At 42.5% G+C, this 15,232-nt stretch overlaps 3 protein-coding genes across 3 annotated transcripts; 1 reads left to right on the forward strand and 2 right to left on the reverse strand.

Moving 5' to 3' along the window:
• Nucleotides 1–31: 31 nt before the first annotated feature.
• On the reverse strand, nucleotides 32–7,272 carry cnot2 (CCR4-NOT transcription complex, subunit 2). Its single transcript, XM_061772451.1, has 15 exons — nucleotides 7,138–7,272; nucleotides 5,997–6,125; nucleotides 5,844–5,919; nucleotides 5,485–5,632; nucleotides 5,198–5,380; nucleotides 3,809–3,888; nucleotides 3,072–3,197; nucleotides 2,805–2,929; nucleotides 2,604–2,721; nucleotides 2,295–2,451; nucleotides 2,142–2,203; nucleotides 2,024–2,073; nucleotides 852–952; nucleotides 626–770; nucleotides 32–541 (listed from the first exon to the last, which is right to left on the reverse strand). The coding sequence occupies exons 2-15, from the start codon at nucleotides 6,111–6,113 to the stop codon at nucleotides 455–457; spliced, it is 1,575 nt and encodes a 524-aa protein (XP_061628435.1). The 5' UTR covers nucleotides 6,114–6,125; nucleotides 7,138–7,272; the 3' UTR covers nucleotides 32–454.
• Nucleotides 7,273–9,353: 2,081 nt separating this feature from the next.
• Nucleotides 9,354–12,500, forward strand: lrrc10 (leucine rich repeat containing 10). Its single transcript, XM_061772457.1, has 3 exons — nucleotides 9,354–9,369; nucleotides 9,931–10,146; nucleotides 10,360–12,500. The coding sequence occupies exon 3, from the start codon at nucleotides 10,476–10,478 to the stop codon at nucleotides 11,280–11,282; it is 807 nt and encodes a 268-aa protein (XP_061628441.1). The 5' UTR covers nucleotides 9,354–9,369; nucleotides 9,931–10,146; nucleotides 10,360–10,475; the 3' UTR covers nucleotides 11,283–12,500.
• An 863-nt stretch (nucleotides 12,501–13,363) lies between these two features.
• LOC133477586 (seipin-like) lies at nucleotides 13,364–15,224 on the reverse strand. The gene has a single exon (XM_061772456.1). It carries the CDS (start codon nucleotides 14,985–14,987, stop codon nucleotides 13,767–13,769), a length of 1,221 nt encoding a protein of 406 aa, XP_061628440.1. The 5' UTR covers nucleotides 14,988–15,224; the 3' UTR covers nucleotides 13,364–13,766.
• Nucleotides 15,225–15,232: the final 8 nt, after the last annotated feature.

The raw sequence follows: 15,232 nt of genomic DNA on the forward strand, positions 1-15,232 counted from the left end.
AGGGAGTGGTGGCATAATAAAAAGCACAAACAAATGTTGTGTTCTTTTATTACTAAATATAGTGCAACAATAAACATTGCATTTCTTTCACTTTGAGTCTGAGGATTTGAACTTTGCCTTCCCCCTCACTTCTTCTGGTGTTACAGACGAGGGTCAGCCCTCCTTCCTGGGAGAATTCAGACTGAGACGTAAACATAACACAGACCCTGCTCAAAACAAGACAGAAAAAAACGGGGGGAAACAAATAGAATAAAAACAAAAGTGTTTGTGTTTTGGGCAGCATGAACATTTGGGAAGGAAGGGCAGTTCTGATGTCAGACAAACACCCCCCCCCTGCAGTCAAACAGACAACTCCTCGAGGAATAAAAACCAGGCTGTGAGAACCATAGCGCCCTCCTGGACAACAGCATTATGTGCAGGAACAGCTGTAGCCTTGTGGACAGGTCGGTCGGCCTTAGAAGGCCTGCTGGGCTGGGTTGTAGTTGAATGTGGTTGGCACGTGAGGCCTCTCTTCCAGCTTGTCATACTCCAGATGGAATTCCTTAGATTTGCAGACAATTTTGGACACCAAAAATGAGCTCTTCTGAGAGGCACATAAAGCAGAACTCGGCAGCGGGGTATTTACCTTTGCCACTTTTCTCCAGTTAAGACAGTCAAAAAAGTAGTAGGTTCCCCTCTCATAGGCGTTGGTCTTCAGTGTCGGCTCCATGCCAGGTGCTCTTGTGATCCAAAGTCGCTCCTCTTTGTGGTACCGCCAGTCCCGGTTAAAGCTAGGGAGACGAGGGATTTAAAACCCCGTAACTTCGTCAGCATAAGACAAGGGTTGAAAAATCTATATGTTCACTACTCACAGTTCTACTGCTGCCAGAAGCTGTAGCAAGTCTCCACCGTTCATATAGTACAAGTAGAACAACAAGTCTTCACCGTATCGAGACAATTTAATAGCAGCCAGCTGGAGGCAAGGCAGCAGGGCCACAAAAGATGAGCACAGGACCAAGATGCACAGTTCCAAAACAACTTGAACACTGCATCCATTTACAGTGGAACCTCTCGAGTCGAACGATTTGAAATTCCAGGTAGATTTATGGTTAAAAAAAAAAATATATATATATATATATATATACCTCTTAAGTCACGCAAATGCGCACAAGAACTGGGCAAATGGCGCTCGACCTCAGTTTAGCTCGGTACAATCATTTACAGCTTAACTGGCAATCAAGTCCATATCAATCACGAACGAACAGAATTGTTCCATCTTCAATCATTTGTGATAGTATACAAACTATAAATCATAATATAATAAGCACACACTGTAATCTCTGCATGTTCACCACATCACGTCTGCCGCGCATGCATATTAAGAGTGAGTATTCAAATTTTCTTTTTCTTTTAAATAGCAGTTAACTTAGCACTTGTTCGACAATCAAATGACAAATCAATGTCAAAGAACTAAACCTGAGATGCCAAAACTTTGTTATATTTGAAATGTGCGTTATTTATCAGCTGCTGTTTACTTAACATTTAAAGCATTGCATGTACTCGCTTATGGGGTGGCGGGTGGGCATTTCTTTTGTTTGAGGTCTTTTCACTAGGCGCGAGAATGTGAAGTAGCTCCGTACAAAACTTGCAAAACTTGACATAATAAACCTTGATCGTAAACATCATCCACATCTGATCCGGATTTCTTTCCGTGGATCTCTTTCACATCGAGACGTCGATGCATAATTCTTTTACTCTCCGCTACGCGTCCTCTGATGGCCGCTGCATGTAACGAGAGCAATATTAATCAATATCGCAATATTCTTGCGTTAAAGATTCTCAGGTTTAGTTTCCCTTTGAAATATTGCCTGTAGGTTTTTCTGATGGCAACCGTCAGACCCCTGGAAGAAGTGTATTCAATATGGATTCATTTTCTATGAGTAAAATTGGGTGAAAATAAATAAATAACTCGATAAAATCGGGGGGGCCCCTCGGAACAAATTGCATTAGATCTTAGAGGTTCCACTGTACTTTGTTGAATTACCTTGTCCCTTATGTGGATATTGGTCAAGTACTCCGATGGAACATGGAAGTCTAATGAAATAACACAGGTGAAATAAGTATTACGAGAGAACCAACTTGTATCCAGGTTGATGTCTTACCAATATCTTGGGGTCGACAAGGTGCTGAAGCCCACGGTGACGCAAACTTGGGGTAAAGGTTTCTATCGAGAGAGGAAGCAGCGGTCAGTCGTACTTTTGGGATGCGGTCCGTGTTACCGTATTGTTCGCTGAGGGTTAGGGTTACAATCGTACTCTGGTGAATTTAAATTGAGACCCAGTGTTGTGAGGTCGCTTCCGAGCGCTAGGTGGACCATGCCCGGATCGGTTTCTGCTGCCCGGATGAACGTCAAAAGGCCAATCATGCCAAATTGGTCAGTCACCATGCCTGAGGGAATATTCGTCACCCGACCTGCAACCAACCGCAAGACATGACAAGGCTTGGAGAGTCAACTTCTCGTTATACACTATGGCACACTGACTCAGCTTTCTTAAGCAGTGAGAGCTTGTCTACCTTAAACTGCTCACTCCATGGAAATGCAGCAATACAATGACAGCGCTCACCGTCGGGCAACACCTGGATCCCTTTCTTCTGGTTGTTGTTCTGCGCCGAGGCCGTCTTGTCCCCGGGGAACTTGGGCCCATCTGCGTTGGATGTGCTCTTACTTGTGGAGTTCAAGTTCTGAACAAATCAAGAGCACGGAAAATTCAATAGCATAAGATCATAAAAGGATCGTCTGGTATCCTGTGGTGTGGCGCGCTTACAGTTTTATTATCATCACTGGTCAGCGACGGATCCTTGTAGTTTGGGCCGGGCAACGCAGGGAAGTCCTCATTATGGATCGAGAAATCCTGCGTCTGTTCCGTTGATGGTTTTGTCACCATTCCAACTTGTTAGTCAGGAACACAACAATGGCACAGTTTTAGACAAAAAGCCCAGTATTATATGCTATTCGTGTTTTTCCAGACTTGGTAAAGACGTAAGTTGCCCATTGGATTCATAAGTGATTTCAAATTTTTTTTGAAACCTACCATAAGGAGCTCTTCCAGCCAACGGGTTAAGCACTGGCGTTGGGTTGCCAGTCCCTTCTCTCCGACTCCTGTCTGCTAACGCCGGGAAATCTGACAGATCCAGTCCCGCGAGGTTTTCACTCCCATCTGTAGCAGGTGAAGGGAGGAGAACATGCGATTCATTCAATTCACTAGAAACTTACAAAATATCAGAAATTCATAAATCGCATTTCAATTTAACAAGTCAAACTCAAGCACAGAATTCCTGCCTAATTTCCATATTACAAATATTTGTTATTGTCTCATGTTATATTCCAATTTTTGAAATGCTGAATGTAGGTGTTCGTTAGCCCGAAGCTAGCCATCCATCCTTTTTCCGTACCGCTTCTCCTCGCTAGGGTCGCGGGCGTGCTGGAGCCTATGCCAGGTATCTTCGGGCGAGAGGCGGGCTACACCCTGAACTGGTCGCCAGCCAATCGCAGGGCACATATAAACATACAACCGTTCGTACTCACAATCACACTTACGGACAACTTAGAGTCTTCAATTAACCTGCAAAGGCAAATCATCAAAACTAATTACAAAATTTCACCCTGTGCGTAGTGAATCTACACATTGAGTTTGACATTTTGAATTGTACTCCTAAAATAAACTCCGTTTTCCATGATATACTAGTTCGGTGGGATGCAGCTATATTGTTTGAGTGGGGGGGAAAAAACCTCTACTTCTAAATGACAACGTTGGTTTAACATACTGACCTGTGCCATTGAAGATATTGCTTGATAATGAGTTGTTCATCCCAAAAGCCTGGTTGCGGTTCATTCCAAAGCCAGACATGCTGCACCACGCAGGAAAATCAACACAAATTAGAGTTTAGACTAGACTTTACACCGATTTTATCGGGCTGATCGGTATCGGCCGATAAATAGCATTTTATGCCGATCGGCTTTAATGTCATAATTCACCGATCCGATCAATGCTCCGCAAGAGACCTTTACCCCGCGTTGCCATCGTGCACAGTATATTTGAATCCAAAAGCTGGTTTATTTTTAGCCTTGTCGCGCGTCTTTTGACGTAGTATTGGAAATATCTGACCGCTAATAAAGTTTTTTTTTTTTTTTTTTAAATTAAATTAAATTTAAAACATGCTGGCGGTGTGGAACAGGCAACACGTCCGAGACAGACAACACGTAATGCCTGGATCAGACTACAAGACAAATTTGCTCTTTCACGATTGCACTTAAAAAAAACTTTTTTTACGATCATTGGGCTTTATCTTGTCAATACACGCGTTACCGTGGCGATGACAAAAAAGAGTGGATCATGCCGACTATATTATAAGACCAAAATGGGGGAAAATGTGCGTTGGTGGTCACCGGTGCTCGGGAGAGGACGTTCGTTCGAGGCTTGCTTGAGGTATGTTCCCGTACTTTGAATACGATACGATACGGCTCGCAAGCAGGCAACAAAAACGTTATGTAGCATAGCAAGCGAGTGGTAGCCCAAACGGTTGGACGTAAACATGCCGCCGTTCTGTCGAATCATGCTCAAAGGTTTTGGTGTGGGTGAAGTCATTTAATTACAGTAAGTTAGCACCCATTATTTCTGTCATGTAACGTTGGTTTGACCTGACTGATTAGAGTACACGATCTGACGAGAGCAGTGATTTGTTTTATGGAGTCAAGGAACACATTTTGCAATTGGAAAATCTCACGGCACATCAACAAACAAAAATGTCACAAAACGTGGATACGTTCATTACTGTATTTACTTGCTGCCATCTAATAGAAGATCATTCATTTGTTCTGTCTGTCACTATGCCTCACTGGCATAAATAGAGGAACAAAGATACATTATTTATTGTAAATATATTTTTTGGAGCAATTAAGTACACAAGTATATACAGTAAATGTCATTTAAATAGACACATTCCTCCATCTTGTGATCGGATCGGTGATGGGGTATCGGTTTTTTAAACTCGCTGATCGGTGATCAGCCCCAAAAATCCTGATCGTGTAAAGCCTAGTTTAGACATACTTGGAAAAATTATAAAGACTCTGACAGAGAGGTCTTTAAAGTCGAAAAGGGACGTATTATACACAAGCATAAGCAAGAGCATGTGTATTCATCAAACTACTGGCTCATACCTGTTTACAGTGAAGGCCTGACGTGCTGGTTGCTGTTTGGGCATACAGATGATACTAGGAGAGCTGCGATTGGGGCTGCCGAGGCCCGAGCTGCTCATACTATTGGTCCTGCCGCTCATGCCGAGGCCTTGACCGACCTGAGAGTGGTTCAGCATGTTCCTTGTGTTCATCGGTAAAGACCCCCTATTGAAAGAAACGGGGAAACATTTATTGGTCTATTTTATTTCTCGAATCAAGTTAGGTCAATTTTTAATTCCAGCTGTACTAAAGTGTTGTGAGCCTGGCACCTGCTCGGTGAGGGAGGCGTATGGAGGGACATGGTGGGGACACCAGTTGTGGGGGTGATGTGACTTTGTAGCTGGGTGCCTTGTGTTAAATTTCGGTTCAACTGAGGCGTACTGTTCCCCATGCCTCTTACCGAAAAGCCGAGTGCACCTGCAGAGGAAATAATAACAATGGTAAAATGTAAATAGAGCCAAGCAATGCAATTAAGAGTCGGTGCATCCAAAATGTTCACAAAATGGCCCTTTCAATACCGGTCTGATGGTCAGGTTGGTGTTAAAATACACATACAAGTGCTGCACAATATATACGTTTTTTTTTAACATTTTAAATATCTTTTGTGTGTCACTGTTCCCAGACTCACTTTGTGGACCGTACAAACTGGCACCAAGTTGTGACAGCTGCCCCGACGACGAGGATGGCGAAGGTGACGACAGCATCTGGAGGGGAACATTAGCCGTGAGAACACAAGCCCTTCGATAAACGGTGGCCCACGTTAGGACTCAAAAGAGCTCACGTCTTTGTCCGACCGATGTGGGAACATCGACGGCTGGTTGTAGTACATGCTTTCATCAGCAAAGTCGTTGTCCACTACCTCAACGAACTCTGCAAATTTCTTTCTCGAACCAAACATGCCTTTTGTCACCTGAAGAGAGAGTAAAGACGGATGTTAAGTATCTATGAAGGTTAGCGTACGACCAAGAACAACAAACATCTCAGATCCTTTGCCCCATCAGACTTTACAACAACTTAGCCAGCGTTAGGAGCACAAGTCAGCAATAGGATTTGAGTGTAGACTCAATCTGGATTACACATTGCAAATAATTGTGGATACTTTTAAAAACAGTTTCTAACTTATTTTTACTTTTAACCTGGGTTGTTTTTAAGTGATGTGCAATGTCTTTTTATGTATTTGTGAGCCATGTGAGCCATTGTATGGACGACTGAATTTCCCTATGGGCTTAAATAAACTATCTATCCATCTATTAAAAGCCACTTTTGCACTGCTCCTTGTATTTCACGCAATAACAGATATTCAGCCAAACGCTCCCATTAATTGAGCAGTTCAGATATAAACTACACATCCCCCTCGATTACAAATATGATTACGATATTACGACACAATACATATTGAGGGGGTGCACACGTAATTGTTTGCTACATGTTACAAAGTTTACCATATTATGTATTTTGTACCAATGTAAGGACTTGGCTGCGATGCTAAGAGGCTAGTTAGCTAAAGACCTGGCCAACTAGCTTGTGTAGGCAGGTAGAAGCAAGCTCCGTGCTTGTATATAGCGTTAGCTTAGCTCGCTAATGTGGCTTCGCAAACGAACCACTAAGCTAATAACAACATATACCCGTGCGTCTTTTGCGCGTGTTTAGAATACACACGGACTCGACTTCCTAACGGTCGCAAAAGCAGGCTAGATTGCATAAACCCGGAGACAGATGCCTCTTTCTCTGCTCAATTTACGCTCCGTTTGCAAGGCAGCAGCAGCAACAATCAGAGGAAGCTAGCAGCTAAAGGAACCGTCTCCCCCCCCCCCCCGTGAAAAGGTACAGGAAATCACCAGGGCTAATTTCTCTCATTCATTTGAACGAGCTGAGCCGCGCGTCGTTTTAAAAAGGCGACATACAATTAAAAATAGCCTCACCGCATCAATTTCACTTGACTTCGTTAAATCCAAGATGGCTGTGTTCTCAACCGAAAAAAAAGGAATAGCCTTTACCCTTTGACCTTACAACCTGCAGACCACTTCCGTACACAAACCTGAACAAGTCTGTGTCGTTCACACCGGATGATGCTCAGCCCCGAGCGAACGTGGCAAACATTTACTTTGAACAATGAGAATTATCTCAAACTATCGCCACACCCCTTCTATTATTATACATTTGCTTTGTAAACACAGTAACTCACTTCTGCAAGCTTTCATTTCTGCTTTCCTTCAGGTCTCATTTCTAAAACGACAACAGTCTCTTTTACAATTGAACACACAACAAGCAAATGAAGAGACAAATATCTGGAAACGATTCCAAAATAAGGAGTCAAGCAGCACTGTGAACTGGTAGTTAACACGTCTGCCTAACAGTTCTGAGGTTTAGTGTTTGATTCTCGGCTGCAGCCTTCTTGTGTGGAATTTGCATGTTCCACCTGTGCTCGCTTAGGTTTTCTGCGGGTACTCCAGTTTTCTCCTACATTCCTAAAACCTGCATGTTAAAGTCATTGAAGACTCTAAATCACAGGTGTCAAGCTCAAGGCCCGGGGGGGGGGGGCAGATCTGGCCCGCCACATCAGGATCAGAATCAGAATCATCTTTATTTGCCAAGTATGTAAAAACACACAAGGAATGTGGTAATCCGTTTTTTTTTTTTTTTTTGACAATTGTGCAAAATGATGGCGAGTCCTCTAGCAATTAGAGCAGTTTGAAATGACTAGTAGAACAATAGTCTGGTGCAGTGACCATTTTGCAAATTGCGCAGAGACTTCAAGAAATGTATGCAGTTTAAAGTGACTAGTAGTGTGACAATCTGGGACAATGTCAATTGTGCAAATGGTGCAGATACTTCTCAAGCACATGAGTGGCCAGTATTGGTCAGCAACAGATATGCAAGTAGTGCAGCGTGGCGAGACTACTACGGTGAGTGCACGAATAATGTATACTTGGCTCGACAGAGATGTGACAACCATTTCGAGACCAAAAAAAACAATTTATGTGTCCCTTTAAAGCAAATCATCTGGGTCAACTTCCATGATTCTTGCACAAATCTGTACCAAAATACAAATTGTCATATGTAATAAATAATAACGTTTTTTTTGTTACCAAACCCCTTTTCACAGTCAGGAGAACGATAGTTATCCTATTATCCTTGATTTCTGATTTCAAAACTAGTTGTCCATGCACTTGTTGTGCGTATGTAATAATATAATGAGGTGATTAACCATTTGTGGTTTCACAGTCGGCCCTCTGAGGGAATTAGTAACATCGGGGTACCTGAATTACACAAATGTACAGAAAAGGTACGGACATATATTCTCACTGTCATTGAGTCTGAATGGAACTCACGTTGTCTGTACAGAAGAAAGACAAGTCCACCACTCTACCATGAGTGACTCCAATTCCCAACATTGTAGTTTGAAATGGTTCTGGAGGGAATTGTTAAGGTCCAACTTGCTGCCTTCAAAGTACTCAACCACATTGGTGGCCCACTAGAGAATAAAAATAGTTACTTATACAGAATGGCCATAACATTAGGTACACCTACAAACTGGAATGACATCCAATATTGAGGTGGCCAGATTGAAAGATTCTGCCTTTACACTGCTTCATAATAATTTGCTGTCATATGATTCTCAAAGGCACAATTATAGATGGCGGCATGGTGGGTGACTGGTTAGCACATCTGCCAGTTCAGGGTGGACCCTGCCTCCTGCCCGCAGTTAGCTCGGATAGGCTCCAGCGTGCCCGCAACCCTAGTGAGGATAAGCGGTGTAGAAAATGGATGGATCACAGCTGTTATTAGACTGTGCAGATGGCGCATCCATTAATCTGATACCTGTAGGTAATCCACAACACAATTTGTCAAACTTGTCACAGCATACTGTATTTTCCTGAGTTTACTGCGGACGTAATCACTACTGATATCTCATTGACTGAAATGTTTCAGTAGAAAACAAATGCATTGTCAACAATGTTCATCACATGGTTCACTGTGTGTACTGCTAGTTACCTGTCAGAGGGCACAAGTCTATAAGAGGACGAAGAGGGAAGAGGAAATGTGCTATAAAAAAATCTGCCTGTGAACAATGACCAGAGCCTCTTCTGATAAGGAACATGACATTCCATCCAGTTGGATTCAGTGTAAAAAAAAAAACATCTCCAGTAAAGGTATGTCAGACACTTCTGGAATAACTAAAAAACGTTTTGAAAGAAATGCAAATAGAAACTAAGTAAATTTCAAATCTTGAATTCTGAGTGGCGATGAAATTGAAGTCATGATTGATCCAGAACAAAGTGAATACAGGTACTCTCAATGTGGCAAACACAACTGTCCCACCAAACACTCTCCACTACACCTTAATATTGCAGGAACATGTAATCTTTTCACCAAAGGAAACACTACAGCTGTTTGAAATGTAATACAGCACACAATTATAGTTCAGTTCCTCAACTTGTATACTATACTTAAAATGTCACAATTGTCTGCTGTTTGTTATCATCTTTATGTGCTCCTGAATGCAGATTCATTAATTATTTGATGTCGGAGGAAACTATTCAAACAGTCAATTCTTTGTCCATCTGTTTTCTCAGTCCAGATGATGAACTGTGTCCAGCCCTATTAAAGCAGGATATCTAAGACTTTTGCAGTAAACCCTTGCCATGCATATATATCCATGACACGCTGTGCCCCTCCCTGTCTTTCCCTCTGTCCCAACTCTGTCATCTCAGGGAAGACGAGGGGGAAGTCATTTGGCACAAATTGGGAGGAGAAAGCTGTTAGTGGTTGCATTGAAAGTCTGGGCAAAGCTCAGAGAGACTGAGTTACGCACTGGGGAACATCCGCTCGGGGAATCCAATGCCTTTTCAGCTCATTATCCTGGATAAACACATTGCTAACTGTCTGCGATAAAGATAGTCATGGATCAGATACCTGTATGCTGGAAAGTAGGTCATTTGATTTATTTCTTGTTTCTTATATTTATGAATTTTGATTATTTCAGTAGTGAATGTTCATTGCTGTTGTATATAACTCATCTGTGTATATTTGTATCTGATGAAATGGTGTAATTAGCACCCTTACTGTCTGATTGTCGCTTAATAGACCAATATATAACATAGATCATTTCTAATCTACCAACTGCTGTTTTCCACATACAGTATTTTCATGTACTCTGGCACTGGATTGGAGGAGTTCAAGTTGAATGCCATGAAAAATATGTAAAGATGGCAACTGCTTACCTAGATTTCCTGTGAATGACCAGCAAGGGGGCAAAATGGGGAATGCCATGCGAGGTGTTCTTGCCTTCATTCCGTCAGAACGCTGTCAACGCTTCTTAGTGGGGGATCTGAAGGAGATGCCACTTGATCGGACTCTGGACCTGAGTAGCCGTCAGTTGCGGCAGTTACCTGTTGCTGCTTGTGTGTTTGACGAGCTGGTGAAGCTCTATCTGAGCGACAACAACCTCAGCAGCTTGCCTAATGAACTGCGCCAACTGAGAAAGCTTCAGCTCCTGGCCCTTGACTTTAACTGCTTCGAAGAGCTACCCGCAGTTGTCTGCAGACTACCTCAGCTTAGCATCCTTTACTTGGGTAACAACAGACTCTACCACCTCCCCAACGAACTCCAGGAGCTCAAGGAACTTAACACCCTGTGGCTGGAGACAAATTGCTTCACAGTCTTCCCAAACGTGGTTTGTGAGCTTCCCAATCTCAAGACCCTGCACCTCGGCTATAACCAAATACGCTGCTTACCGTACGAACTTAACAGCCTGGAAGAGCTGAGAAGTATCTGGCTGGCTGGTAACGAGCTGACGGAGTTCCCGCCAGTGTTGTTGGAAATGCACTTCCTAGCTGTCATTGATGTGGATCGAAACAAAATCCACAGCTTCCCCACTCTCGCTCATTTGCAGGGCCTAAAACTTGTAATATATGACCACAATCCATGTGTTAATGCCCCAATGGTAGCTGAAGGAGTTAGACGGGTCGGGCGCTGGGCGGACTGTTCTGACGATGAGCAGGAAGATGAGGTTTCGAAAGCCAAGGTCATCGAGATCGAGCCAGAGATGGAGCTCAACATCTAAGGTCGAGGAACAAAGTGACATTCAGCAGTGGCGAGGCCTGGAAGCCCAGGACGCCACTCAAGTGGATCACTTGACGCACAGGGGTGTGCGGTGCCTTCATACCATTGGTATTTCAGCCATATATGGGAAAGCAAAATGTAACGGGTTGATCGTAAAGGAAAAAGAGTTCATAAGTCAATATGTGATTGGAACTCATTACGGGCTAAGGAACCATATTTAGTAACTGGTAAGTCAAAATGAACAGAGGAAAAGTTATCATTTAATGAAAGAAAAGTGTATTAGACTCCTATGTGCTTATTTTGTATTATATATATATATATAATTATTCTTTGTATTAATTTTGGAAGGAAAATTTTACTAAATTAATTGGGGTACAATTAACCATTTATTCATTACATTTTACATAATTATATTGTATTTGCATATACTGTATATTTTGTATAATTCGATTGATTTATTCTATTGTAATATACCTGTAGTATATAGGTAATGTTAAGTTCTGTGATATTTTTATTTTTTTTTTGGGGGCGGGGGGGAGGGGGGAGTGTTAAGTGCTTTGGGAATTGTTTTATATATATTTTGGGGGGTACAACAAATAACTGATTTGATTCATATCCAGTGTCCAAAAGCTTTGATTGAGGGACACAGTGTGTATCACTGAAATGAAGTGGATCCTTTCACTGGAAACAATGTGCAGTATTTTTACCTGATTAACTGAAGTGGCATGTACGACAATACCGGACACAATTATACTGGCTGAGAACTTCAGCCATTTTACAGGTTACGCAGCCTGCAGGTGTCAGCAGGCACATTATAAATATGTTCGTACCATGAATACATAGTGAACTATTATGCGTTGGTTTGGCATTAGGGCAAAAGGAGATATACATCTTAAGTTATATTTCCAGGCCAGTAATAAATGTGTAGCTCCACTCAAGCTAAATGTGGTGAGGTTATGATACAAGTGATGGATGGGGTACGCAGTCAATTAGTGCACTCCATATCCAGAACAATGCATAATTCATCTGATAGATTGGGGATGTGGCTTTTAATGAAGCCTGCTAATGGGCATAATTGTCACTGCATTACTGATATCATCAAAGATTCTCTGAACACACTGTCATTTCAAATCTTTCCAACGTGTATTCAGCATTTCTAAGCACCACAATCGTAACTCATTGGTAGTTTGTCATTTTGCAATACTATATGCTTTTTATTCCATGTTCACTATACTGTAATTAGACAACATAATCTATCGTAAATAGCATTATCATATAATAATAATAAGCAGTGAGGAATTTGGTGGTTAAAATCCATAGAGCAAATCCAATGGAAATCAGAGACAGTAGTGCATCATTATTGTCTTTACATTTTTATTCAGTGACAACAAACGCCTTTTCATCCACTTTATTAGACACACACATTGACTAGAACAAAACAAATAAAGCCTGTCATTATCTTTGGTATCATAACTTACTTAGACCCAAGCGGGTGACCCTACGTCCATCCATTCTCTTCACTGCTTATCCTATTTAGGGTCACAGGGCACTGGAGCCTATCCCGGCTTACTTCAGGCGAAAGGCAGACTACACCCTGAATTGGTCGCAGGGCACACAGAGACAGACAACCATTCAGACTCACGTTCACACCATCACTGAGTGGGAAGTGAACTTACGCTGCTCAGGCAAATGTACCACTCAACCATCAGTGACTGCGGGGTGACCCTATTCAATAACTTTAATACCAACCATGAGCTGAGAAACACTTCAATTCAAAACATGTCAATGTTATATCAAGAGCCACAATGAAACATATATAACTTAAAACAGCCATCTAAAACATGCTTATTTTCTGTGAAACAATACATACAGTTTTCAACCATTATCTTGCGTTTATGCAGTGTAAATCTGACAAGTACTGATGGGAAGAAACCCAGTTTTGTAATAGACTGGATTTTTTGACTAAATGTGCAGAGGTTAAATGAGCTATTGCACTCAGACAAAACTTCACTTAGTGCAATATGAGAAGAACGAAGCATATAAACAGATACATGAAGCCCCACAGAAACAATTAAAAATAAAGATAGTATTTTTCTAGGGTAACTGCTTGTGAAGAGCTTTGTGGAAAAAGCAACGTCTTAGAGACATTCCACATTTTAACCTGACTTTTTTTTTTTTTTTTTTTTTTTAAGTGTGTGCGCTATCTTTAAAAAAAAAAACAAGCCGTGTAACATTTTAATAGTTGTAGACAAATTGCAGATTATAGGAGTGCATTACAGTGACCAATTGACACTTGACAGAAATATTGTCTCTTATCAAGACGGAATAAAACTATGCATAATATATTCTCACTGTGCTACATATTCTTGACCTCTAATAGTGTGCGTTCGTTTGTGTTAAGATCTGCTACTTTATCCAATGGAATGATATTTGAGTACCGTTTATACACTCTTAAGTATTCTTAATTTCAAGATGCCCCATTAGTCTAAAGGCTTTTTGATTGCCCAGATCTCTGTCGGAGTGTTGTCTCACGCTGCTCTATTTCCTCGGGCAATACCGAGTCAGGAGACACATCCATTTTGGAATTGGGAACATCGGCTTCAGTGGCATTTACTTCCACAAAGGATGTTTTTGATGACTGCGTCGCCACCGTGTCATCAGCCTGGTCATCAGATGCATCATTCATAGATCCAATCACTTTTGGGTAATCAAGCTCCTTCTGGGAATTTTCTTTCTCCATGCGTTTCTTCACCTCCTCCCTCCTCTGCTGCATGCGTGTGCTGTCCCCCATCATGACTTTGATGCGTACTTGATCCGGCGGCCAAAGCCCACCCCATATGAATTGCAGGTAGCTGAAAAGCACAATCACACCAAGGAAGGCGAAGTTGGTGCCCACACCGATCACCGCAGAAGTCAGGGGGAAGTTGTACAGGACATAACGGACGCCTGTGAAATACGCATGGATGCGAAGCTGGGATGAGTAGATCTGCACACGTTTGGATTGGATCTCAATGACTGTGCCAACGGTGGGTTGATAAGTGTTGGTCTTGTAGGCAGAGAACAGCTCGACTTCTATGAGCTGCTTCTGTTCAGCCATTCCAGTCAGCAGGAGAGGAGAGAAGAAGAAAGTGCTGAGGGTCTGCAAAAGGGTGGAGCGGTAATGAAGCATTGTTGAACGTCTGACGGATGACAACATCTTCCCACCTTTGGTGTAACACGACATCTTGACCATAAACATGCCCAGTTCTTCATTCACAGGAGATTCTGGCAGCTCCAACTCCAAAGATATTCGATAAGGTTGGCCGTAAGCCATCACCTGGTCCCTGTCGTTCTTCAAGAGGGAGATGTTGGCCGTTGGGAATGAGCAAAGTTCTGATTCTGACGCATCACAATCAGAGCTGTAGTAGAAGTGCACAGGGGCGGAGAAGCTCACGGTGGGCATGTAGGAATAATAGAAACTACCGTAAAGGAAAATGGACACCCAGAGCAGCAGACCCAGAACACAGAAAAGTACAGCAGCTTGGAATAAAGTCCTCCGGGCCTTCAGGAGAGTCACGGCTGCCACATCGTGCAGCCAGTGCAGAACCGGTCCCATCGAACCCCCCATCGTGCTTGATCCAGTTTTCCTTGTCCCGAATCTGGCAGCTCTTCCTGTCTGCGGCTCTGCTGGCCGCTGCCCCGATGGTGCTTCTTTATATTCAAACATTAATGGGCGGCTCCACTGCGACCGTGAAATGGATCATTTTCACTTCGACATGTCAAGGCAGTCGTTGCAAACGTGAGGACATCTACTTGCAATCTGTCATGCCACAAAAAAAAAGCAAGCGGTAATGGGATTCTAATGATTAAGGCGCCACATTTTCCCCGCCGAGCTCGATAAACTGGTTAGTTTAACAGTTGCCGTGTAGCTTTGACGAGTGACCAACGACCCGGAAGTGTTCGGAATACCAC

The sequence above is a fragment of the Phyllopteryx taeniolatus genome, chromosome 5 (assembly GCF_024500385.1).
Source record: "Phyllopteryx taeniolatus isolate TA_2022b chromosome 5, UOR_Ptae_1.2, whole genome shotgun sequence".
Taxonomy (NCBI): Eukaryota; Metazoa; Chordata; class Actinopteri; order Syngnathiformes; family Syngnathidae; genus Phyllopteryx; species Phyllopteryx taeniolatus.